We start from the raw sequence: 26224 nt of genomic DNA, 5'->3' as shown, positions 1-26224 counted from the left end.
AATAGGGCTCACACAAAGTATTAATGTAATCGGAGTTCAAAAATTTCTTATTTTCTTTAATATTTCATAGCAATTACTTTAGTTGATTAAAAACTTTTGTTTTACCAATTGTGCTATTGGTCTCTTTTACTTATAAATAATTCCTGGCTGCCAATATTGCCTGTCCATAGAGAAATTAAACAAGGTAGCTTTCATTTTAAAGATTATTTTATACTTTTCAGACACTCTAAGTCTCTTAGCTGTAGGAATGGTTGCCAGCAAAGATCAGCCTACGTCACTATTTTCTTTTAGCACATTCTATAAAATACTTGGGATATCAGTTCACGAACTGAAGACCAACAATAGCTCTTGTAGCTGGCTGGATCTCTCATATAACATCTGACAACATTTTTAGTGCTTTGGACTCTTTTTGACTTTCTCATAGAAGACAACAAATTACGCAGTCCCATGTGAAGACGTCTGCAGCAGAGATAGACCCTCCATTCCAAGGACTGTCAGGGTATGCCAGACATCTTACATAACTGACTCATTTATGTTGCTAAGAATGTCAGGAGTAATTCATGACAAGTAATGACACATACACTTGGAATAACTTGAGGCAACACAGTGATCTTGAACAAGGTGATCTTTGGGTCTTTAAAATGACCAAAGGGAACAAAGATAGATTAATGCTAGGGATAAAAATATTTTTATTTTCTAATGAGGGATAACATTTCTGAGCCAAAAGAAAGCTTTCTAATAAAATACGCATGCCAGACAAATGTCTTCTTTCTTTTGTGCCAAGAATATCACACACCCCTGACATGTGAATGTACACCTGACATTATGTGATGACCAGAGCCTTTCAACTCTGTGTTCTTCTTCCCAAAAACCCATGACCCCAGTTAAATCATGAGAAAAACATCAGACGGATCCAGAGTGGGGAAAAGCTACAGGATTCTGGCCTATACTCTTTAAGACAGATAAGATCACGAAAACTAGGGAAAGATTCATTAGGGAGACAAGACAAGTAAATGCAATGTAGTATCCTGGACTGGATCCTGGAACAGAAAGAGGACGTGACTGGAAAAACTTATGAAATCCAAATAAAGTCTCGAGTTTAGTGACAAGGCTGGGCATGGTGGCTCATGCTTATAATCCCAGCACTTTGGGAGGCTGAAGTGGGCGGATCACAAGGTCAGGAGACCATCCTGGCTCACATGGTGAAACCCCATCTCTACTAAAAATACAAAAATTAGCCAGGTGTGGTGGCACGTGCCTGTAGTCCCAGCAACCTGGGAGGCTGAAGCAGGAGAATCGCTTGAACCCGGGAGGCAGAGGTTGCAGTGAGCTGAGATTGCACCACTGCATTCCAGCCTGGGCGACACAGTGAGACTCCATCTCAATAAATAAGGCAGTATATCAGATCCTAGCTCTGACATGTAGAAGCTGTGTGAGCTTTCTCATCTGCTAAAAAAAAAGGAGCGGGGGGAACAATAATGCTTCCTCCTAGAGCTGATATGAGGATTGCATGAAATAATACAGGGACAGAGATCAAGTGGGAAGAATGAGTTAATGCGAGTAGAGGGCAAGGTTAAATGCTAAGTGGAAGTAATAGCCCTTTCTCACCTCTAAGCTTTGGCATGTGCTGTTTCCTCTCTCTGCCAAGTTTTACTCCCCTTTGTATTCAATACTTCAAGACCAAGTTCAAATAGCAATACCTTTGTGAAGCTTTCCCAGAAGCACACAAGCAGAGTTAGCCACACACTTTTTGGCTTTAACAAAACTTTGTTTATGCCTCTAATGTAGCAAACACCACCACCACCATGTCATGCTCTGCCCCTGCATTAATTCATTCTCTCTACGTGATCTCTGTCCCTGTATTACTTCATGCAATCCTCATATCAACTCTTAACAGGTACCATTATTGTTCCCTTTTATTTGTAGATGAGAAAAGTAAGGCTTAGTGAAGTAAGATACCATAACTTATCCAAGCTCACACAGCTTCTATGCATCAGGACTAGGATCTGATATACTGCCTTAAAAAAAACCTAAATACTAGACTTTAATATATAATATAATCCTGGATATTAGATAGCCATTAGTTGTCTTGTCTCCCCAACCAATCTTTCCCAGGCTCAGCTGGGATGGCAATGGCTGAGAGCAAGACAGTGGTAATGAGTCATTCATTCAACATGTGCCTACTTTGAGCATCCCATTAGAGAGTCCGATTCTCTAATTTTAGGGATGACACAATGTCTGGAAACCTGAGATTATTCACCCAAGGTCATACCATGAACCACTGGAAGAGCCACATCAGGTAAGCAGTGAAGAAGAAGATGAATATGAAAGGCAGGATAATCTTGAACAAGTACTTGGGTCCAAATCAGCACAGAATCTTCACAGGGCAGTTGTGACATTGATTTGGATCGGTCAGAGAATGCGACTGTGACAACTAAGTTTGGAATATGAAGGAGGAGGACAGATTACAAGAGTTTTTATCAACAAGCAGATGAAAAAAATTAGGCAGATTAGGATGAAAGAAGATAAAATGGCAGGATATGAAAATAAACTAGATATAGCAATCAAAGATGAACCATGACTCCTAAGGCTTGAGATCCTCATTCACCACTGATCCAGTGTATGGGGGAAGAAATAATACCTTTCAGATGCTTCTCGTATTTAATTTGGTCTGAGGAGATGCCTGGCTTAAGAAGTCAGTAGGAAACTGTGAATGTGAGCCAAAAGAGAAGGGACCAGGAGCAATGGAGGTGTGCCTACGTTAGATGTTCCACTAGGAGTGGCCAAGGTCCACCGTTGCTCTGCTATATTATGGGAGCAAGGCATCAAATTCAGATGCCTGCACGTTCCCTACTGCCAGCAGAAGAGGCCCCAATTCTTACTGGATACCAGGGTGCCTACCATAGTGAGAAATTAATTATCACCCTAGATCCTTCACTTACATCAAGACACTTAAGAAGAACATTTTTACTTATTTTCTCTTTTGCCCTTTGCTAGAACACACTTTTAGATGTAAAAGTAAGCAGAAAAGAAAAAAATCCACAGATTTGACCATAAGAAAAAAATTTTAAAAAATCTTAAAAAGAAAAATTAGAGAAGACTTAGAGAAATTACAAGAGTGTACCACCAAAAATGTATATGTAATGTACATACATTTATTATTATTATTATTATCATTGAGACTCTATTTTGAGTCTTGCTCTGTCACTCAGGATGGAGTGCAGTGGCATGATCTCAGCTCACTGCAACCTCTGCCTCTTGGGTTCATGTGATTCTTGTGCCTCAGTCTCCTGAGTAGCTGGGATTACAGGCGCATGCCACCAAGCCCGGCTAATTTTTGTATTTTTAGTAGAGACAGGGTTTCGCCATGTTGGCCAAGCTGGTCTCGAACTCCTGACTTCAGGTGATCCACCTGCCTTGGGCCTCCCAAAGTGCTATGCCCGGCCATGTGTACATACATTTATATATGTATTACATATAAAAAGAATTCATATACATTGATTCAAAAAATAAAAAGCCTGACAAATGAGAAATGATATTAATGGAAATTTTAAAAAGAAATATAAATGTTAAATAAGTATATAAAATAAATGTTTAAAAATTAGAAGTGTTCAGAGAATTGCTAAAGGGAATGAGCATATAAAACAAATATTAAACCTTTTTAGAATTAAAATAAATATATATTTGAAATGAGAATGTTCGCCTGTAAAAACAGTAAAAAGACCATGATACAATATATGTATCAAAATATCACTCTGTACCCTATAAATATGTACAATATGGACAATTATTATATGCCAATTAAAAAAACAAAAACAAAACCAAATAGTAAAAAAATTCAGAACATTTTTGCTGGGCATGGTGGCTCACGCCTGTAATCCCAGCACTTTGGGAGGCTGACGCGGGCAGATCACAAGGTCAGGAGTTCGAGACCAGCATGGACAATATGGTGAAACCTTGTCTCTACTAAAAATACAAAAATTAGCCAGGCATGATGGCGGGAGCCTGTAGTCCCAGCTACTTGGGAGGCTGAGGCAGGAGAATCGCTTGAACCTGGGAGGTGGAGGCTGCAGTGAGCCGAGATTGCACCACTGCACTCTAGCCTGGGTGACAGAGTGAGACTCTGTATAAAAAAAAAAAAAAAGAACATTTTACCCAATAACTCCACTTTTATGAATAAGGAAATAATTCTAAAGTTCAGACAAAAGTTTATTTTTAAAAGAGACCTGGCCGAGTGCAGTGGCTCACGCCTGTAATCTCAGCAATTTGGGAGGCCGAGGTGGGCAGATCACCCGAGGTCAGGTATTCAAGACCAGCCTACCTAACATGGTGAAATCCCGTCTCTACTAAAAACACAAAAATTAGCTGAGCATGGTGGGAGGCACCTGTAATCCCAGCTACTCAGGAGGCTGAGGCAGGAGAATCGCTAGAACTCAGGAGGCAGAGATTGCAGTGAGTCGAGATCGCGCCACAGCACTCCAGCCTGGCAGGGAGAGCAAGACTGCGTCTCAAAAAAACACCAAAAACAAACAAACAAACAAACAAACAAAAATTAGTCAGGCGTGGTGGTGGGTGCCTGTAATCCCAGCTACTCGGGAGGCTGAGGCAGGAGAATCACTTGAACTTGGGAGGTGCAGGTTGCAGTGAGCCGAGATCGTACCACTGCACTCCAGCCTGGGCAACAAACAGAGTGAGACTTCAGCTCAAAAAAAAAAGAGAGAGAGAGACCTGTACCAGTTTTGCTCACTAATAAGAAGTTGAAAATTGTGATATGGCAATATACTAGAATATTGTACAGCCTCTAAAAATAACATTTGAAAAAAAGTTATGAATGGAATGTAAAATGCTTATGGGAGGTATACTATTAAGTGGTAAAAAGCAAGATAAAATTCTACACAGAACATCTTCTTTTTACAATATCCATGAAATATGAATATTCATTAATGAGATTATGTGAGATTCTTACTTCTTCTCTCTCTGTATCTGCTAAATTTTCTAAAATGAGTGTATACTGGTTTCTTTAATATCAACTTTATTCAGAAATAATTCACATGCTATACAATTCTATTTAAAATGTACAATTCAACGGTTTTTAATATATTCACAGAGTTGTGCAACTGTGTGTATTGCTTTTATGGTGAGAAAAAAAATTTAGATGAACAGATCTGTGGCTTACAGACACTCGGCAAAAATACATCGTTTCCCTTCATGTAAATAGATATGCTCTGTATTTAACCACAACCAGGAGCCACTTTCAGCCAAGCCAACCAATATGTGCTCTGAGTCGCTCGGTCAAAATAAACACAGGTAGCAGGGTTCCTTTTTCTAAGGCTAATTGCGCTAATCTATCTTTAAATGAAGTTTAAATGAAAATGGGAAACTTGATGGCAGTATTTACCTTTACAGTGCTTGTGGTCCGGAGTCCGGGTATAGCCTTTGTGGCATGAACACATGTAGGAGCCTTCAAGGTTGGAACAATCACCATTTGTGCAGACGTCTGGTTCCAGGCACTCGTCCACATCTTGAAGAATGTTGCGTAATGGAAAGAACAAAAAAAGAAGAAAAAGAAAACATGGATAAAGTTAGATTTGGTTAGAAATGGAAACAGTAGACCTTCAGAAGACCAGGCAGATTCTTAAAGATAAACTTTCAAATTAGCCCAAAGGAGAAAAAGCAGCTTGTTGTGAGCTAAATGGATGACGGTTCTATACTTTAACTTACCTTCTGAAAGTAACTCAGAACCAAATATGCTCTATGAGCAAATTCAAGAAGTAAAGATGGCTTGTTGTAGGGGGGAGGAAGGAAGAGAGGGGAGATTTAGCGCAACGTCTCTACGAGAAAGAATTTTCCAAAGAACCAAAGATGGGTTGAGGTCTATTTTGGAAACTGATGAATTCAGTAGGATGGGAGAGTTCACAAAAGCAAAAGATATGACTCATGACCCAGAGAAATCACAGGGAAGTTTTAACAGAAAGGTAAAAAAGAGTCTAATAAAAAGCTCTAAAATGGCAGTGAATTCATATGATAAAAACCAAGTAAGCTAAGGGACAAATACAAGCCTACTGGGCAGTCTGAAGGTAGGGTACAGGCTGAAGAGGTAGATAATAATAGCACCTAATCTTTATCAAGCACTTGCTACATGTGGGCATTAAAAGCTTTACATACACCATCTCATTTAACTCGAACAAAATCCGTATGGGCCAACCATTTTATGGAGGAAGGAACTGAAGCTTAGAGAAGTTCAGTAACCAGCCCAAGACCACATAGAAAAGGGTGATTCTAAGATTTGAACCCAAGCCTATCCTTTTAACCTGACTGTAAGTTTCTGTCACAGGCAAAGTTAAACCTAGTGATAGAAACAGTTAAAGAAAGAGAGAATGCATGAGTTGGGGTTTGTTTTTATTATTTGCTAACACAGCATTTATACTGAAAATCATCTAAAATTTATTTCATTAAAAAATATTAAGTTCCTACTATATATAACTATTTTTCAAAAATAAATATGTAAGTTCTGTGCTCCATTTGAATGGGCCTGGGTAGGTCCACTGTATGCCACAGTGACAGACACTAGGGAGGTATCAACAAGCAAAAACTTAAAGAGGAAGAACTTAAATCACAAAATGCTAAAACTATACATACAACGTCACAATTTAGGCTTAATCTTATAGGAGTCTATAACATAATCAAAGCATCTTAAACATAAGGCAGGCAAATGAGGAGGAAAAGACACGTGACAGCATCCGTTTCACTTTTCAGTGCTCACTACACCACGAAAGCAGTAAAGTTTTCTACCCTCTTAAGGCAGTCACAACAAGCACACTGACAATACAAACCTAATCTTCAGCAATCCAGAGTCTAGATTGCATGCATTTGCATTGCATTAAGACTGGATTCTTTCTTACAATGGAATGCAGAAATGGAGTTGTACTAAAACATGGCAAACATATCTGTGAGTGTGCACCTGGGTGTGTTCCCGGCGCATATTGAGAAGAGCCAAGGAAATGGCACCGCCCAGGTGCTCTGTGTTGCTTTCACAAAATATCACTAATTATGGTGAACTGACTCTAGTCCACGACAACAAAAATAGCACTTCCAGACTGACTCATTAACCACCCTTTCCTTGGTTGTGGGAATGCACTTCTGTAAACACTGAAGGCAAACAACTTGAAAGAAGCAGCCAAGCATTGGAGCCAAAGTAAATAATGGGAATGAGCCTAGACACCAGGCATAGCGATTCCAGACAGCAACAGGAAAATGTCATGTTTAGTATCTGGTTTTGTTTCAAAAATGTTAGCAAGTTCAGAAATGTATGGATTGCTCTCTTTAATTATTCATGCACCAGGGAAAGTGATTTATAAGGCTGTAGAATGTAACAGCAAAATCAATTTCTAAGACCATACTTTCTCTAGGTAAAGTAAATCAACAGACAGTGCAGATTACCATTTAGGAGACACTTACAAAACTTCTATTTTTCTAGGCTACTTATGATTAATGATGAAGCAGAATGCCTTGAAATATCTAGGGTAGCCTGATGTGTTTATTCTTTCTTTTACTTATTATAGACATAATTGCATGGAACCAGAATTCTGTCAAGCCAATCACCGTAGATAGAACAGTTTGAATGGAAAGTACATGACCTTAATGAAACTATGCTTCTGAAAAAACAGCAAGACAATAAAATATCACTGAAGAATCTCTACAAAGAAGGAAGGTCTCCAGAGAGCAGCCACACATAAAACCACTTGGTGGACGCAAATGGTGTAAAATTAATTCAGCATTGTGTCGTTAGCCCAGATTTCTCTCCTAAACTGCAGAACCATGCATCCAGCTGGTCAGTGTACTGGACATCTCCTTGATGTCCTCCAGGTACCTCTGAGTCTTTATGGCCAAAACTGACCCCTCCCCTGTCTTTTCTTTATGTTATTTTCCATACCAATATCTAGTACCATTATCTGTTCACATGCCTAAGTCAGAAACCTGGGAGTTATACCTTCTAGAGTCCTTACTTTTACTCTCCCTCTTTCCTCTCATTGTTTATTGCCCAGGAATACCAATCTGCCTTTCAAATCTCTCTCAAATCACCTACTTTCATTCTTTCTCACCTGAGTTACTGCCATAGTCTTTTCATTTGTTTTTCTAAGACTTGGCTTCTCTCATCCATTATCCAGCTTGCAGACAGAATAAACCTTTTTCTAAAATACAAATCTGATAAATGGTGTTGGCTCCTCTACTTTAAAATCCTTCAATGGCTTTCAGTGTTCTTCAGTTTAGTCAAGGACACAAACTTGTGGGGCCCTGGGTGTAATGACAGCAGAAGGCTTGGCCCCCACCGTTCTAGCCTCCAACCCTTGGAAGATCTCCCATCAATGCCATAAGAAGTGCTATGCTTTGAAAAGGGTTTGTCCCTGCTAAAACTCATGTTGAGGCTTGGTTGTCAAGGTGGCGGCATAGGGAAGTGGTGCTTTTAAGGGGTGATTAGTTCATTAAGATAGATGAATGTCTCTCTCTCAAGACCGGGTTAGTTCTCGTGGGAATGAAATCGTTCCCAAGAGAGTGGATTGTTATAAAGTGAGGTTGCCTCTGTGTTTTGCTCTCTTTGCATGCACTTGCTTCACCTCCCAGTTTTCGAGCATATGAAGACGCAGTATAAGGCCCTCACCAGAAGTGGCCAACCGATCTTGAATTTGCCAGTCTCCAGAACCATGGGCTAAATAAATAAACCTCTCTTCTTCATAAGTGACCTAGTCTCAAGGTGTTCTGTTATAGCAACACAAAACGGGTTATGAAGGAAGCGGGTGGTCCTTACCCATCCCGCCACCCACCCCATGGTTGTCCTATCCCGGCAGCAGAGGGAGGTGACTATGCCTCTGGTTTTCATGGTGGAGCTCAAAATTTGTCTTACTCTAAGATACGGTCTTACAGAATATTCATATTACCCAAATTCTTCCAGTGCATATACATGAGTTCAACAGGCCTTTGTGCTTTATCTGTTAGGAAACATCATAAAAACCGGTGTTGATAGAAAAATTGGTTCTAGCCAGGTGTGGTGGCTCTTGCCTGTAATCCTAGAAACTCAGGAGGCTGAGATGGGAGGACTGCTTGAGGACAAGAGTTTGAGACCAGTCTGGCCACTACAGCAAGCCCCTATCTCCACACCCAAAATCTTTTTTTTTTTTTTGAGATGGAGTCTCGCTGTGTCACCCAGGCTGGAGTGCAGTGGCACCATCTCGGCTCGCTGCAAGCTCCACCTCCCGAGTTCACACCATTCTCCTGCCTCAGCCTCCTGAGTAGCTGCGACTACAGGTGCCCACTACCACACCCGGCTAATTTTTTGTATTTTTACTAGAGAGGAGGTTTCACCGTGTTAGCTGGATGGTCTTGATCTCCTGACCTTGTGATCCGCCCGCCTCGGCCTCCCAAAGTGCTGGGATTACAGGTGTAAGCCATCGGGCCCAGCCTCCAGCTTTTCTTTCAGGGGGAAATGATAACATTACTCTCTCCGCATCCTCTGGTAACTGTCAATTCTCCACAATTTCACAGAGATGACTCCCAGCTGGCCAGTAATCCCACCTGGCTCATCGTCTCATTGCCTTGGGGTGTAATTCATCTAGGTGAAGAAACTTTAAAAAATTTCCCTTCCTAATATCCTGGGAACATACCAGACTGTCTCAAGCCCCTCCCTGGTGGGCATAACCCACCATGTACAGAGGGTATTCAGATGTCAACCAGTCATGTTCTCCCCAGCCTGTGCTCACTTACATTTCATGTAGCAGCTGCTTGGGGTTGGCTAGAATTTGTCCCAGAGCAATAATTTACCTGTATTATTTTCTGTACTTTCAAAGAGATGAATATGTCAACATAGCCAATTATTTCTCTAAGGCTATCCAAACTCAAGTTTGTTCCTTAATCACCAATACAGGCTTCAGAGAGTGAGAACCACTTAAGATAGGGATAAAACATCTTATTCTAGCACTATAGCTACATGAAAACACAGGATTACCCCCACCCCAAATGTGTCCATTACTCCAGCGATTCCTCAACTATTCTTCACACATAATCTTTTATACTAAAGAAGATGGGAGAACATATTTGGCAGAAAAGCAAGCACGGCAAAATGAGAGACAGATGTTGGTCCGGTCAGTGTGATGAAACCACCTCAACTGCACTTGACGTACAGGAGATCCTCAGAATCTCACACCCCCTCTGTCAATTTTGATGAAGTTAAAATATGTGGTAGTAGCAGCAGAGCTGCTGACAAACATTTGTTACATAATCCTCAAAGAATCATCACTGCTTTTCAGAACTGGAGAAGAACCAATGAATGCTGTGTACATCCTACATAAAGAGCCAAGGATGATCTCAGAAAAATCCAATCACTAATCCCACCATATTATTGGCTCCCTACCTCACCTTTCCAAAGGAACATTTTATCTTTCAGCAGAACTCAACTGCCACTACGTATGGTGCAGACTTGCCATCTCAAACTCTAGAATCCCCGAGCCATTGTTATTGCTGCTTGCAAGGGATGATTCCAGCCCATGTGGCTTTCTCCTTTCTATGCTCTTTTATTTTCCTTATTGTCTTTGTTATATTGTTTTGTTCTTTAGTTTTCTTATGTGTACACGAAGGGCACATGAGACGTTGTACAGAACAAAACACTGGATTTAGAGATAAAAGATCGAGGATCACATCCTGGTTCTGATCTTTATTACCTATAACCTTTAGTAAGCCCATTCACTTGTTTGGGCTTACTTCCAATTTCATACTTGTACTACAGAGATGACTACCGTGAGGATCAAATAATGCCATCATGTCAAAACCTTCATAAACTATATAATGAGAAGGATTTTGTTATAATAATTAATGTTCCCACAAACCATGCTCCCTGGTTTCAAAAGTTTGTTTTTTGTTGTTATTTTCATAATTGCAAATCTTCTCTGGCATATAGATACGTAGACAACAGCTCAATAAATAGCTCAGTGATTGATCAGAAGCATCCTTTACCATATAATAATTTAGGGATAAGGCTAATGTTTGCACATAAACTATGAAAAAGGTACATGCTGTACTCAGTTGCAATCTTCTATAAAACAAATACCTGCTGTATCAAGTCTTCAATTTCAGCTTAGTCTATGAATATTCATATAAGCCATGAAAGTTAACACTGAATCTTCAAATCTGAAAATAAATCCTAGTGTGAAAAGAACTTCTAGAACAATGAGTTCTCCATGTTTTCTGTCCAAGTTTATTCTTCAAGTTCTCTGTGCCAGGTCTTGGTTAAGACTGTAGCTAATCAGTTGCCAAGCAGATTGAATTATACTAAATTCTTCAAATAACCAAGACCCACATTCAGAGAGCTTAAATGGGAGTCAGAAAGTCATTCTCAACTTAAATCAGGGATTAAAAAAGAAAGATTACACTGGCAAAATCTTAGAAATTTGTGTTACCAGGTCACAAGATCTATCACGAACTGAACTACAAATAATAAACCCCCAAAAGGCTAGCTGTATATACCCAATAGGTGGCATATTCTGCCTTGTGAAGGTGAGCAGAGACAATAAAGTACAGGAAAGGAAACAGCAGCATTATTATAGATGCCTAAACATTTGTTACGAATCACTAATGACCCTACAGAGAAGTATCATGGCTCCCAAGAAGTATATTCCAGCTAAGTAAGAACACTAAGAAGTTGGAAGGAGTCAACAGACATATGACCCTGAACGTGCCCGATCTAGTCTGACCTTGGAAGCTAGGCAGGGTGGGTCCAGTTAGTATTTGGATGGGAGATATCAAACAGAAACCACAAAATTATTTACATTCATAAGAGAATGCTCCAAAAGGCCAGGAGCGGTGGCTCACACCTGTAATCCCAGCACTTTGGGAGGCCAAGGCGGGTGGATCACAAGGTCAGGAGTTCAAGAACAGCCTGACCAACATGGTGAAATCCCGTCTCTACTAAAAATACAAAAATTAGCTAGGCATGATGGCACATGCCTGTAATTCCAGCTATTCAGGAGGCTGAGGTAGGAGAATCACTTGAACCCGGGAGGTGGAGGTTGCAGTGATCCGAGATCATGCCACTGCACTCCAGCCTGGGCGACAGAGGGAGACTCCGTCTCAAAAAAAAAAAAAAAAAAAAAAAAAAAAGAATGCTCCAATGACATAGGAAAAATTAAAAAACTATATGACATGAGCTCCAAAAAGCCAAAGAGAATATAGTTATATAGAAGAATGTGACCTGGGCACGGTGGCTTACGCCTGTAATCCGAGCACTTTGGGAGGCTGAGGTGGGTGGATCTCCTGAGGTCAGGAGTTCGAGGCCAGCCTGACCAACATGGTGAAACCCCATCTCTACTAAAAATACAAAAATTAGCCAAGCGTGACGGCGGGCACCTGTAATCCCAGCTACTTGGGAGGTTGAAGCAGGAGAATCGCTTGAACCCTGGAGGCGGAGGTTGCAGTGAGCCGAGATCACGCCATTGCACTCCAGCCTGGGCGACAAGAATAAGACTCCATCTCAAAAAAAAAAAAAAAAAAAAAAAAGAATGTGATAATTTACTTTACCAAGTATCAGTTATTACTGCACCTCTTATGTTTGAGAGCAGTACAGAGGAGAGTAATAGTTGGGGGAAGAAGGGTTGTAGCAGGGATGGGGTTCCACCATGTGTCTGTCAGATGCCTACTAAGTGCTTCATACTGCTTATTTCATTCTGGCAATAAACCTTAAAAAGTAAGTATTTCAACCCCATTTTACAGATAATAAAACTAAGCTTCAGAGAGGTCATGCAGCCCAAACTCTGTCTAAATTCAGGGAACTAAGATCTCTACATTAGCAATATCAAATGTATCTTTAAATAATTAAATATTAGAGAGTTTCCTTGGGGGATGGCTCTCATCGGGTTTGAAACAGGCCAGCTCTCCACAAGTCAAGAAGAACCTGTAAACTGAGTACCTGACAGGCTGGCTTCCCTTAAGAAAGGACCTGGTTGAAACAGCCATTTGGAACTGACCAGAACCCAGAGTGACGAAATAGTTATTAAAGGTGGGGATCGAGTGGGCAGCAACTCCAGTCTGAATGTCAGGTCCAAGGAATACAGTGCTGAATGACGAACGTGACTCTCAAGAGAAGAATGAAATCCACGACTTGAAAGAAGAAGCTACATTAACAGAAGAGCCAACAAGAGTTGCCAAAAAGAATTAGGGATGATGTGTGTTAGGTAGAGTCTGCAATGATAGATATTTGAAGTGGATAATAAACTATTGAGGATGAGGGATTGTATGACCTGAGCTAAACACTAGGGAAAAAATGTAGTCCCTCAGACAACACCTGCTAACATTTTGCCTACTTCTGCCCAAAACAATTTCTGCTCTAATTTATAAATCAAGAGAAGCATCAATCAGTAAGATCCAGCTTACATGGCATGAATACAAAGAGGCCATTAATGGTTTCACCAAGTTCATCATTTGGTCTGTGAAAGAAGCAGAAAGTCTAACTGGTATAAAATCCCTGCAGAATATAGGGGTTGAATAGTAATGCTTAATGAAATCATTCAATAGAAAGAGAGACAAATCAACAAGAAGATAGATGAGTTTAGAAAAAAACTGTAAGCATAATGCCAAATTTAAGAAATGTTATATAAAACATTGTACATGTTTGATTATAACAATGTAAAAACATGTACTCAGTGAGAGGAGAGTTGTAGAAAAAAAGATACTAAGATTTACAGAACACCCCTGTGAGATAGATATCATCTCTACAGTTGGCAACTAACAAATGCCAAATGTAGGATTTTTCACCAAAATGGTGTGATTACAAGAAATTTTTAAAGAGTCTTTAATGTTATCACAGAAAATTGTCATTAAAAATTGGGGCAAAAATTTCACCAATATATAATAAAATATCGGAACTAAGAGGATATAATCACAGGTAACGGTTAGAGACAAAACAAATGACTAGCCAGGAACAGCATGTTAATAACTTAGTATTTGACTATCCTGACCACCATGGGATCTCTAAAGACTCCGAATCTTTTTCTCTACTTTTCTTCACGTCATGCACCACATCTGACATCTGATATATTGTACTTGCTTGTGTTTATTTGCAAGCACAATGTAAGCACCAGAGTATAACTAAAATGAAGGTAGAAACTTTTTTTATTCACTCTTTTTTTTTTTATTTTTTTGAGATGGAGTCTTGCTCTGTCACCATGCTGGAGTGCAGTGGCGCAATCTCAGCTCACTGCAACCTCTGCCTCCCAGGTTCAAGCGATTCTCCTGCCTCACCCTCTTGAGTAGCTGGGACTATAGGTGCATGCTACCACGCCCAGCTAATTTTTGTACTTTTAGTAGAGAGGAGGTTTCACCATGTTGGCCAGGATGGTCTCAATCTCTTGACCTCATGATCTGCCCCGCCTCGGCCTCCAAAAGTGCTGGTATTACAGTCATGAGCCACTGCGCCCAGCCTATTTTAGTCACTCTCAGTTCCCAGTATTCTGGAAAAATACCTGGCACATGGTAGACACTCCGTATTTGTTAAATGAATGAATATATATCAAGTGACGTTAGTGTTGAGCTCAACTCAAAACTAGGCTTAAGACAAGACTGCGCCTTCTGAAAGGTATGTTAGAGTACCAGAAGTACAAAGCTAGGGCTGGGCAGTCATGAACATGGTCAGGGTTTAGCAGAAAACTCCAACCCACCCATTGGCTCAATGTAAGTAGAAAGGCATGCTGCAATATCTGCTTTTTGTCACAGTCAACTTCTCAACACTTGAAAGCTCTACTACTATAAAAAATTAAGATGGAAAATCTATTTCAGTATAACCTGCAAAGGCCCTCAGGAGAAATTTAGAAGAGCTGCAAGTCCAATATGAACAATGGATGGAACTGCAATTAAACCTTGGGGGAGTGGCTTCATCTGTAGATTATGCAGAGCCTAAAATTTTACCCAAAGCAGAAAGATAAAGGACACTGCCTCCATTTAACAATAGGAAATACATGACCTCAGCAATGCAAAAACAAAACAGGGGGCTAAATGTGGGACTTTGGCGGAATTGAGAAATGCAGTGATCTAATATTTCTGCTTATGATTCTACTCATCTGGTTGACAAAAGTACAATTAGTTTTAAATGAGGTGCTGTGCTTCTGTCACTAAAGTTTATATATATATACATATGCACATGTAGGTATAATAATTCATTTAGTATTACTTATATTGAAGAAAAATCACTTGCCAGTTTGGTCAGTCACATTCCACTAATAAATTCATGAATCAGGGCTGTGTTTATACTACTATTATGAATTGTAGTTATTTAAGGTAGACTTCAGGCTCTGCTCCTGGATTATTTATCAGGATGTGAAAATGAGGATACACATGGAACCCTGATAGGCAACTATGAAATTTATGCCAAATGGGAAAACTGAAACCCTACGTATTAATACTTTCTAGCCAGTACCAGTTACATAAACAATTGGTTATCAAATAAACAACTAATGAATAAAAATCTTTTCTTCAAAGATCTACATCTCACAACTCCATCAGCAGAAACTCTTGGGTTGGGGCTGGGCCTAGGGGCTCAGGACACGGAGCTCTCTGTACCAGCTACAGAGTCTGAGCTGATGCTGCTTGGTGATGAGACTAAAGCTTTAAAACTGACGGTGCTTCTGCAACCTCCATTAAAACACCTAAATGTCTTCCCAGGGCTATGAGAATGAAGACTGCCAGTTTTAACAGGACTAAGAGGGCTTTAAATTATTCAGTGGTCTGTCATCTCATCTTGCAGCAAATCTTCCCATGTTCTCTGGCCTTCAGCTACACTGGCCTTCTGCTCTCTTCTCCTTCCACGAACCCCTGGCATATGCTGTTTACTGTGCCTGAAAAGTTCTCCCTCCCACTCCCTCCTCACCAGTTGAACCTCAGCTCAAGAATTTTCCTAAGGGCAGCTCATTCTATCATTTGCTCTCACAGCATCATAGAACCCTCCTTTCTAGTGCTTGTCTCATCTGTGAGTTTGCATTTATCTATGAGATGTTTGAGTGCATGTCAGTCTCCCCCACCAGACAGTAAGTACCAAAAGGAAGGGGTCATCCTCTCAATACATCCCAGAACTTAGTACAACTCTTGGGATATACAGTAGGTTTTGCCTTTTGTTTCATATTTCAGACACAGGGTCTCACTGTCCTCCAGGCTGGAGAGCAGTGGCACAATCATAGCTCACTGAAACCTCGAACTCCTGGACTCAAGCGATCCTCCCACCTCAGCCTCCAAGTAGCTGAGATTACAGGCACACACCACCAAGCCCAGGTAAGTTTTTTAACATTTTGTAGGGATGAGGTCTTGCTATGCTGCCCAGGCTGGTGTCAAACTCCTGGCCTCAAGTGATCCTTGTGTCTCGGCCTTCCAAAGTTCTGGGGTTACAGGCATGAGCCACCGTGCATAGCCTATAGCAAGTTCTTAAGCATTTGAGGGAGAAAGGAAAGAAGGAATGAATGAATGAAAATGTTAACTCACATATTCAGAGTTCTGGTATGGAGTGGAAAAGAGTTCAGATTTTAGGGGAAAAGACAGCATGGTAGACACAAATGAAAACCATTAATGGGGAGAGCTAACTATAGCACAGGTAATTAGAATCAAAGCAAATTTATTACTGTATCTTCCTCAGTGCCTAAAGCACTACCTTTGCTACTTCTGTTGAAAATTGTGTGCGTGTGTTACCTAATTCTACTTGTCTGTGGTAGATGCTTCTTAGGCTTCTTCTCTCTTCTTAAGTGTTTTGCTCTCCATCTCTCTTCTTTCCTGTAGACCTTACTATCTTATTTGGTTTTGGATATTTATCTCATTAGGAATAACAGTTTGTTTCAATCCTAATTATTTGCCCCATCTAGAATCTTACATCCTTCATGCTAAGTCATTTTCTTATTTTCTGATGGTTAAAAGTTACTGGCAACTTTTCTTAGAATTATATAAGATTTCATTTTTTTTTCATTTTGAAAGAGGGCTCCATTGGCATTTCACCACTCTATCAGAAAATGGGCCATGCAGAACAAACAGACCTTTGACAAGTACACTATAGTACCTACCAAGGCACTGTCCGTTCCAGCCTCGGAATCCTTCTGTGCAGGGAACACACTGGTAAGATCCAGGAGAATTCACACACTGCTCATCTGGACAAGTACTTGGATTCAAACATTCATCAATATCTGAAAAATCAAAAAGGTAGGTTGTGAACATTTTATCAGAATACCAAAGCAAAATCTTACTTTGTGATGAAGGCAGGGAGGGAAAGCATGTTATATCTACATTTCAGTGGGAAAAACAACAATTGGGTAAGTGAGACATTGGGTGTATACTTAAATACATGGCAATAATGCATGGTCAAGCATATCTGGATTAAAATATTTGCATACATTCCAAGGAAGAACCTGGCCCCAATTCTTCAACTAGCAGGACCTGGTCTCTCCACTCTGGGAGTTGGCAGCTCCTTTAGGGCCAATTTCTGGACACGAAACCTTTCAAGTAATAGCACAGCTTTCCAGAAAGAAATACGAGGAATTGGGGGGGTGAGTGTGAGGAAGCCATGTATCCACCCAGCGAGACGTTCGCTCTGCAGACATTGGATGCTCTAGGGAAATTCTCTCTTTGGCTTCATGGGCCCAAGAACATCCTAGGTTTGAATAATTTAAAACCTTTCATATGACAGGAATTCCTTGGAGGTCAGAAAAACAAAAACAAAAACAAAAACAAAAACAAAAAAACCCCGAGGAGAGAGTGAACTCATCACATACTTCCAAGCCTTTCCAGAAAACATGGTGATATGACCATATGGTAATATCTTCTGGTAAAAATACACCTTACTTTTCATATTCACAGCTAACTGAAGTTATTATTCATCATTCTTTCCAATTTGGGGAGAAAAAAAATCACCTAAAATATGGTTAAGTCTGTGCAAGAGATAACTACTACGACAGCTTGAGGCATTTTTAAGAATTGTCAAACAACAAAATGAGGAAAACGATATAGGAGAGAGTTCAACAGTTTAAAATAGGTGTTAACACCATGGCTTCTAGCTGCATTTGAAATAAGTGTTTTTTCTGAGGTGGATCTTGAATTTATATGAGTGGATTTAATGTTTAAGTATCCCAATACACAATGCATATATGACCTTTAATCGTACTTAAAATATAAACAGATTTTCAGGACATAAACTAGAGAAAGAAAGAAAGAAATATATAACGGGTCCACTAAATATCCATGGGTATTTGATGTCTACATTCTAGTAAATACTTAAAAGTTATCTCCCATTGCATATCGTTAGACATGTGAAAAGATACTTAAAGTGAAAAAGTTGAAGATGATATTAACAAAATAAGCACCAGGTCAGTGTTGTAATTTTTTTTCTATCAGTAAAAATTCTTGCCAATGGCCAATGACACATAGTGGTTTTTTTAGGTCAGATGTTCTGGGACTTCTTGTTCTACAAAAAGATGATGCTTGCCAGTTTCATTTTCCAAATAGCATTACATTCTCCTCTGGATGGGATATTTCCAAAGAATAGAACTACAACTGCTAAATCAGAGAATGTCATTGAGACAGGCTGGTCCAATAAATAAGGTGCAATGTTGAGCAATACAAGATAACGTCCCTGAATTTCTAGCTGCTCTCACCTCTGCTTTTCCCCTCTTCTATAAATTAGGAATTACCTGCCTTGTAATACCTTAACAGAATAAAGTAAGCATGCATGAGATAATGTCTGTAAACTACAATAGACTCCTTGGAGACTGGTGCTATTTGAAAGCAACGTTGTTAGTGACAGCTGAGAAAATCTTCTGTGAGCCAGAAGCCCGGGGACGTTTGGTTCTAGTCCATGATGAAATTTGAAAACAGCCGCGTTGCTTGGCTCCTTCCTCTTTTCAAGACTTTTCATGGGGATAGAATCATATATTATTTACTCAGGGAACCCGAGTCATCTTTCTGCTAAATAATTTTCATATATTGAATATTACAGAATATTCTCCAAGCTTCCAATTTAAGTACATAATTTTCCAATTTCTTTTCTATTCCTTTTCATCCTATTACTTAAGTATCTTATCTTCCCATTCTTGACACGTATGTGGAACTTAAGAATCAGTATTTGGGCCGGGTGCGGTGGCTCACGCCTGTAATCTCAGCACTTTGGGAGGCCAAGGCGGGTGGATCTGGTGGTCAGGAGATCGAGACCATCCTGGCTAACACGGTGAAACCCCATCTCTACTTAAAAAAAAAAAAAAAATTAGCTGGGCGTGGTGGCGGGGACCTGTAGTCCCAGTTACTCAGGAGGCTGAGGCAGGAGAATGGCATGAACCCAGGAGGCAGAGCTTGCAGTGAGCCGAGACTGTGCCACTGTACTCCAGCTTGGGCAACAGAGCGAGACTCCGTCTCAAAAAATAAATAAATAAATAAATAAAAAGAATCAGTATTTGACTTCTTTGTTGGGGGTTGGGGGATACTGCTCTGCACATAAATGCTTGTCAAATAAACTTACCCCGTTTTTTTAAAGCGCTCCCCGCAACTACAGAGGTACTTGAGATCTATACAAACACAAAAGGAGTCAGGGATGGGGGAGATTTAAAGAAACTATAATTTCTTGAAAACTAACAAAGTGACAGGCATCATACAAGTTCCGGCAACATGAAGTTATTTTCATAAAAACCTGGAAAGTTAACTCCATCGTTCCCATTTTACAGGTGATGTACTACGTTTCAAAGGGGCAAAGTCAACGGCTGCAGGTCAGGAAGTTACTAAGCGTGGGCTTGGTGAGCTGATCCCACACTGCATCCCTACAGCAGAGAGTTCCCTGGAAGAGCAGAGTGGAGACACTTTACACCTGTGCTTGTTCTGTAGTCTCATGGCCCTTGGGGAGGGTACAAGGCTCCATTCTGATCCAAGCTGATCAGAGATCCAGCAACATAAAACATTCCCACTTCTCTCTAGATTAGAACCCAAGGGGCGGAGGCAAGACGCCAGCAGGAGAGGCAAGCGTAGGCTGCCAAAAAATGTCTAATTAGCTCTCCCTCCAGGCCTGGGTCATTAGAGCGGTGAAGAAAACCAACATGCAGAAGCCAGGGGACAGCTGAGGGCTGGCTGTGCCAACCTAGTCCATCCTGCCCCAGCTAACAGAGCCCAAATCTATTAGGCTCTGCTGACAGCCAGGTAGGAAACCCCAAGGAACCAGCACCATGCTCTCGTGCCCTCAGAGACCCCATGTTCCTTCACCCTCGTATTTCCATGGCAGGTTTTTAGCAGAAGGTCAGTGTATTTCTTCATGAAAATAATTGCAAAAAAAAAAAAAAAAAAAAAGTGCCATAGTGTTTTTTTTGTTTTGTTTTTTGGAGACAGGTTTTGCTCTGTCACCTGGGCTGGAGTGCAGTGGCATGATCTCAGCTCACTGCAACCTCTGCCTCCTAGGTTCAAGTGATTCTTGTGCCTCAGCCTCCCAAGTAGCTGGGATTACAGGCGTGCGCCATCACGTCTGGCTAATTTTTGTATTTTTAGGAGAGAGGGAGTTTCAGCATGTTGGCCAGGCTGGTCTCAAACTCCTGGCCTCAAGTGATCTACCTGCTTCGACCCCCCAAAGCACTGGGATTACAGGCGTGAGCCGCTGTGCCTGGCCTCGCCACAGTGGTTTCAAAAAGAACCAGAGCAACTTGGACACAAACATGAACAGAAATATGAAAAGGATAAGAATTGTGGCCATGCTATAAACATTTTTTATAACATTTTTATAATGAGAGAAAACTCATTGCTATGGTCAATAATGAGGAAATTTTATCTAGCACAGTTGGAATCTGACCAAAGTTGGTCAGACCATGCTTCTTAGGGAGTCTGTGAGAAAGTCCCAGAACACATGTAAAAGAAAGCAGTGGAGACAAAGGAATGTGAGTAGGTGAAAAGGTCAAAAACAAAAAATCAACACTGGTTACACCTGCACCATGTTCCCAGATGAATGGTCCGGACTCTGTAATTAAGTCTGGGTTTGTACTAAACATGATGCAATTAATCACTCTATGGTGATTTCACTCCAAATACCAGAAAGGCAGATATTGAGGTGAAAAATAATGAGAGCATGAAGATGGAAAATAATCCCAAAAGAGCCACTGAAAGGAGGAGGCAAAGAGCCTGTGAATCCAGGAAGCAGAAAGAGCTTGGATAAACTGGTGTCAAGTATGGAGTGTGGAAGGAAACAAGAACCAGGCAAGGTACCTACCAACCCTGCACGTCACGGTCATGCGTGCTGAACACTCACAGCTGACTCACCCTCACAACGGCCTCTCTGGGTCATGCTGTACCCGCTGTCGCAGTATTCACACCGGAAGGCCCCCACAGTATTGACACAGTGCCCCTCCCCACAGACGTCCGGCCTCAGGCATTCGTCAACATCTACGAGGAGCAGAGAGCATTATTGAGTTTTGTGTTCCAAATATTATTTCAAACCTCTCCCGTCTCCCAGCTTAGCTCAAATATAATAACGAAGTAACTGATTTCTTTTCTTTTTCTTCTTTTTTTTTTTTTGAGATGGAGTTTCGCTCTTGTTGCCCAGGCTGGAGTGTAATGGTGCGATCTCGGCTCACTGCAACCTCCACCTCCCGGGTTCAAGCGATTCTCCTGCGTCAGTCTCCTGAGTAGCTGGGATTAGAGGCATGCGCCACCACACCTGGCTAATTCTGTATTTTTAGTAGAGACAGGGTTTCTCCATGTTGGTCAGGCTGGTCTCAAACTCCTGACCTCAGGTGATCCACCCGCCTTGGCCTCCCAAAGTGCTGGGATTACAGGTATGAGCCACAGCGCCTGGCCAGTAACTGATTTCTGCTTTCCCTTTGATTTGTTTGACACACATCAAAATCATCCAGTTTTGATTCATGCAGGGTGGTCCAAAAGTAACATTTAATGTATCTTGTCTGTGCACATATTTGATACTCTTTCTTCAAAAATGTTAGGGGAAAGAAATCCATTTTTATATCACCGGGGATCTAGCAGATTGCTATCATGGTAAGTGTTTAATAAAAAATTCTGGGTTGTGTGGATAAGCACTGAACTGATAGCCTTAGGGGATCTAAAAACTCAGATCTAAGCATTTGTAATCAGGAAGAACAATGCCGTTACCTATACAGTTAGTCCCCTCCTCACTGGCCATAAATCCTGCTGGGCAAATGCACAGGAAACTTCCCTCAGTGTTTTCACAGCGTCCCTGGGAGCAGAGGTGTTGGACCTGAGTACACTCATCAATATCTGTTAACAAAAATACATATAAAAAACATTAGTTCTGTGTAGCAAGAACTTAGTTCCCCTGTTCTGTAACATCATACTATTCCCTGAGTACCATCCAACCTTTATAACTGAGGACAACAGCAAAAGGAGACACGACCTTTCTCCTCACGTGCTTGAAGGATTGTTACTGGAAGAGAGAAGCAGCCTACTGTGTGTCACTTCAAAGGCCAAAACTATAAAACCATGACAATGGTGTTTCAAAGAGGCAGATTTCAGGTCAACACAGAAGGATTCTCCCGATAATGAGAGACATCCAAGCAATGGAATTTGCTGTCAGCAGGGAGTGAGAAATGCCATGAAAGAGACGGATTAGGTCATCTCTGTTGCCTTTCCAACTTAATATTCTAGGTTCTAAACGTGATATATACAATGTATGCAAATGACAGGGAAATAGCCATATTATGGAGCAGGTGGTTGTCTCCTTCCCCCTCCCACACACACAGACCAAACAGCAAAATTCACATATATTAAAGTAGTATTAATTAGATATGTGCCTTTGTTGCTTCCCACTGGCCTTATAATTTAGTGCTGAATTTTCTTTTTCTTAAAAAAGAAGAGAAATTAGAGTTACATTAAAATGATTTATTTAACTCTATTGCATATCTTTCTGAGATACTTTTTTTTTTTTCCCAAAAGGAGCATACATGAGATCCCTAAATTTCTAACTTGACTGACACCTTCAGGCCAGCATATATGGATTTTCAATTTTAAAATCCCTTTAAAAAATCAAATCTTACGTACATAAATGAAAGTAATTCTTTACTGCAGTATACATTAATGTTAATTTGTTTTTGCTAAATACATGTTTTTAGGTAGCTGTTTCTGGAATTCATATTTTCTTTACTTTATCCAAAAAGCTTTTAGAAATTATTTCACCTTTATGTAAATGTATTACATTTGGCGAGGTAAACAAATGTTGAACAAAGAGGTAAGAGAATTCCAGTTGTTTAGCAAACCTTTTTTTGAGCTCCCTTAGCTAAGGGATAAACTTTCAAAAAATTAAACCAGTAACATTTTCCCAAAATGGTTAGGTTGGTTTAAGAAAAAACATGTTCTTAATGTGCAAATGTTTGATATTTAATAATTCAGTCAATCAAAATTGTCTCTTACCCACACATTTCCTCTGTTGTTCACTGAACTTGTAGCCCTCGTAGCATATACAGGTGTATCTCACCGGCAGGTTAATGCAGTGTCCTGCTCCACAGATATCAGGGTTCACAGTACATTCATTGATTTCTTTAAAAGTAAATAAAATAATGTGAAAAAACCCACAGAAACGAACAGATTTCACTGCTACTTGCAAAGCATTAATTTGTGTTTCCTGACCAATTAGCAAATTATTGCCAGCTCTGCATTTAGAAGACAAAGGTGACCTCTGACAGCAAGTATAAATTCATGTGATTACTTTATAATAGATGAGTTAGTCCCATCCAAGGCCATCAATAGTTCCTAGTGAAACCATTTTTAAGATGAACTGAAGTGAGTAGAAACTCAGAAAAAGGCCATGTTGTAAGTTGTAAGAAAATCAATTATTAATAAAACAGTTTCCAAAATGGCCTATTAATGAGTTTCTATTCCCTGTAGTTCATCTTAGATGACAGAGTTTGAATCACCAACAGATAAGAGATTTCTTATCTATTGATAAGAAACACATTGTAACTTTCCATTCTTTAGCAGGCCATATTTGAGTTTCAACAAACACATCCAATCTCCTCCAAAATTTCTCATCAGTCCCCTCAAAGACCTCCCACTTCTAAATAAAGAAAAAGTTCTTGGTGTATCTTACTCTTATTTGCCAATTTCAACGTGAACATATTTTATTTCTAGTGGTAAAGTAGAAATCTTTACCCAAATCTTTTCTGTTAAATTCCTCCCTTACTCCCTTACTGAGCCCTATGTAAGACTGGCTTCCTCTATATAGCATGTACAGATTAGCTCTGTTCAAGTCCTCAGTCTACTCTCAGTCTACTCACAGACATACACTACAGTGGAGGGAGGGTCTCAGGAGTCCATGGTTAGGTGGAGTCCATAAAAAAAAAAAACCCCAAGGACTCAAAGGGGGCCTTCTGAGATTAATTACTCCCTTAAGATTTTCTGTTTCCAATGACCTTTGTAAGAAGGTATACTGGCCTACTGAAGGTGGCAGAGCTGACGGTTAGAAGCACTGGCTCGAGACAGTGCAGGCACAAATCCTGCTGCCCTTTACGGTTCTGCAATATGGGGCAAGTGACCTCACCATTCTACGCCTCACTTTTCTACATGTGTAAAATGGAAATAATCAGAGTTTCAACTTCAAAGTATAAGAATGAAAGATATACCCTAAATAATGCATGTAGCCAATGCCTGGCACATTATATGTGCTCAATAAAAGTTATCCATTATTATTGTTCATCCTGAAGTCATTTAAGATTATATTTAAAAACCAATACATTTATACCAATACTACCTTGGCCTATTATCTGTCATCATATAGTAAACAAGGCTCGAAAGAGAGGCTGGTATGAATGAGGCCAAGGGACCCTCCAAGGTAAATAGTTTGATGCCTCTGAGCATGACAACTTAAGAGCACAGCTTTGTTAGAGAGGTCTGTGGTTTGAATGAGAAGAAAAGCAGGTGGGCTATTCTTGGTAATAACACACTGTCTACTCTGCAGCAAAAGGATGTGGAAAACAGTGCTTTAACAAAGGTTCACTATGGAAATGACCTAAATTGGGGTTGAAGTTGCTCTCCAAAACCAAAACCACATGCTTCATTTTTCATAAAGTATTCACTATGCTGTGACTTTAAGACTACTCATGCAAGTCATTTGAAAAAGGAGCATATGAACTTCAGCATTTTACACAAAGTCACCTGGATGTATGAGAAATGTATGCATACCCCATGTATTTACAAATTACTTATACCTTTTGTGACCCTAGTTATGTTAATTCACTTTCAGGAGAATACATTTGTTTATAGTCAATAGATTATCAAATTATAGGAAGAATAATTCAAAAGGCTAAAAACATGGGTAACTAATGTGATTACCTAAACTGAAGTGACTGGCAATAACACAAAACAATGAATTATACATACAGCATAGTATATAATCATTAACAAGATAGGAAAATGCTTATTTGTTAAAGAAAACACAGTGGGGCACAAATTATAACATAGAATATAATTTCCATTACACCACAATACACACAGAAAAGAAGGTTGGAAGGAAGTAGATCTAAGTTTTATGGTTTTTAGGATTAGCATTTTCTTCATTTTTTTTTTGTACTTTTCAAAATTTTTACAATAAGCATGTCTTGGCACTTTCATAATTCGAAAAGTCTTCCTTAAAAATAGCATTTGCATGTACCTAAAATTTGAAAGTAAAAGGTAATCTTCACCAGGTTATACTCACAGATTTTCAGGTAAGAATTCTCTTCTGTTTATAGGAATTTTTTAGTGAAACATCATGAGATGCACACGACTCTATATTATACATCGAAGCTTCCTTTGCAAGTTACTGGTGTTTAGATTTCTTGGGTTTTTTTCCCTGTGGTTATCGACCTATCTTTATACTAATCTCTGACATTTTCATAAAGCAGAAAGACATGCTGACCATATTTGCCAAAAAAAAAAAAAAAATTAGAGGGTGAATTAATATACTCAGGGCAAGGGTTCAGAACAAATTAAGAGGCTATAAATCTGGGGTTTTCATGAAAAGCTTGATGAGTAGTCACTAACCCACTCCCACAACACCAATTTGGTGATTACCAAGTATTTGTCATTTGGCAGGGACAGCCTTAGAATGGAACTTCTTTACATGTGTGAACAAGTCTTCAAAAATATGTGATGCTTAATTAAAATGTGATATATTCCTATGCCACAAATTGCCAACATAGCTAAAGTGTTTCTTCTCAACTCAGCTCTGAGCTAGGAGAAATAGTGA

General features: G+C 40.0%; 1 protein-coding gene across 4 annotated transcripts in view; it reads right to left on the bottom strand.

Moving 5' to 3' along the window:
• LTBP1 (latent transforming growth factor beta binding protein 1) overlaps window positions 1–26224 on the bottom strand; it is a 448496-nt gene that overhangs the window by 102531 nt on the left and 319741 nt on the right. For all 4 annotated transcript variants that reach the window (XM_025354196.1, XM_025354197.1, XM_025354198.1 and 1 more), the window contains 5 exons: window positions 23413–23538; window positions 22138–22263; window positions 21292–21414; window positions 17079–17198; window positions 5399–5521 (listed from right to left, as the gene is read on the bottom strand). In XM_025354196.1, the coding sequence (XP_025209981.1) occupies window positions 5399–5521; window positions 17079–17198; window positions 21292–21414; window positions 22138–22263; window positions 23413–23538 (618 nt within the window). The remainder of the gene's footprint in view (window positions 1–5398; window positions 5522–17078; window positions 17199–21291; window positions 21415–22137; window positions 22264–23412; window positions 23539–26224) is intronic.

This window comes from Theropithecus gelada, chromosome 13 (assembly GCF_003255815.1).
Source record: "Theropithecus gelada isolate Dixy chromosome 13, Tgel_1.0, whole genome shotgun sequence".
NCBI classification, from domain to species: Eukaryota; Metazoa; Chordata; class Mammalia; order Primates; family Cercopithecidae; genus Theropithecus; species Theropithecus gelada.
Note: the sequence above shows the minus strand (reverse complement) of the source record. Positions and strands in the feature narration are given on the sequence as shown.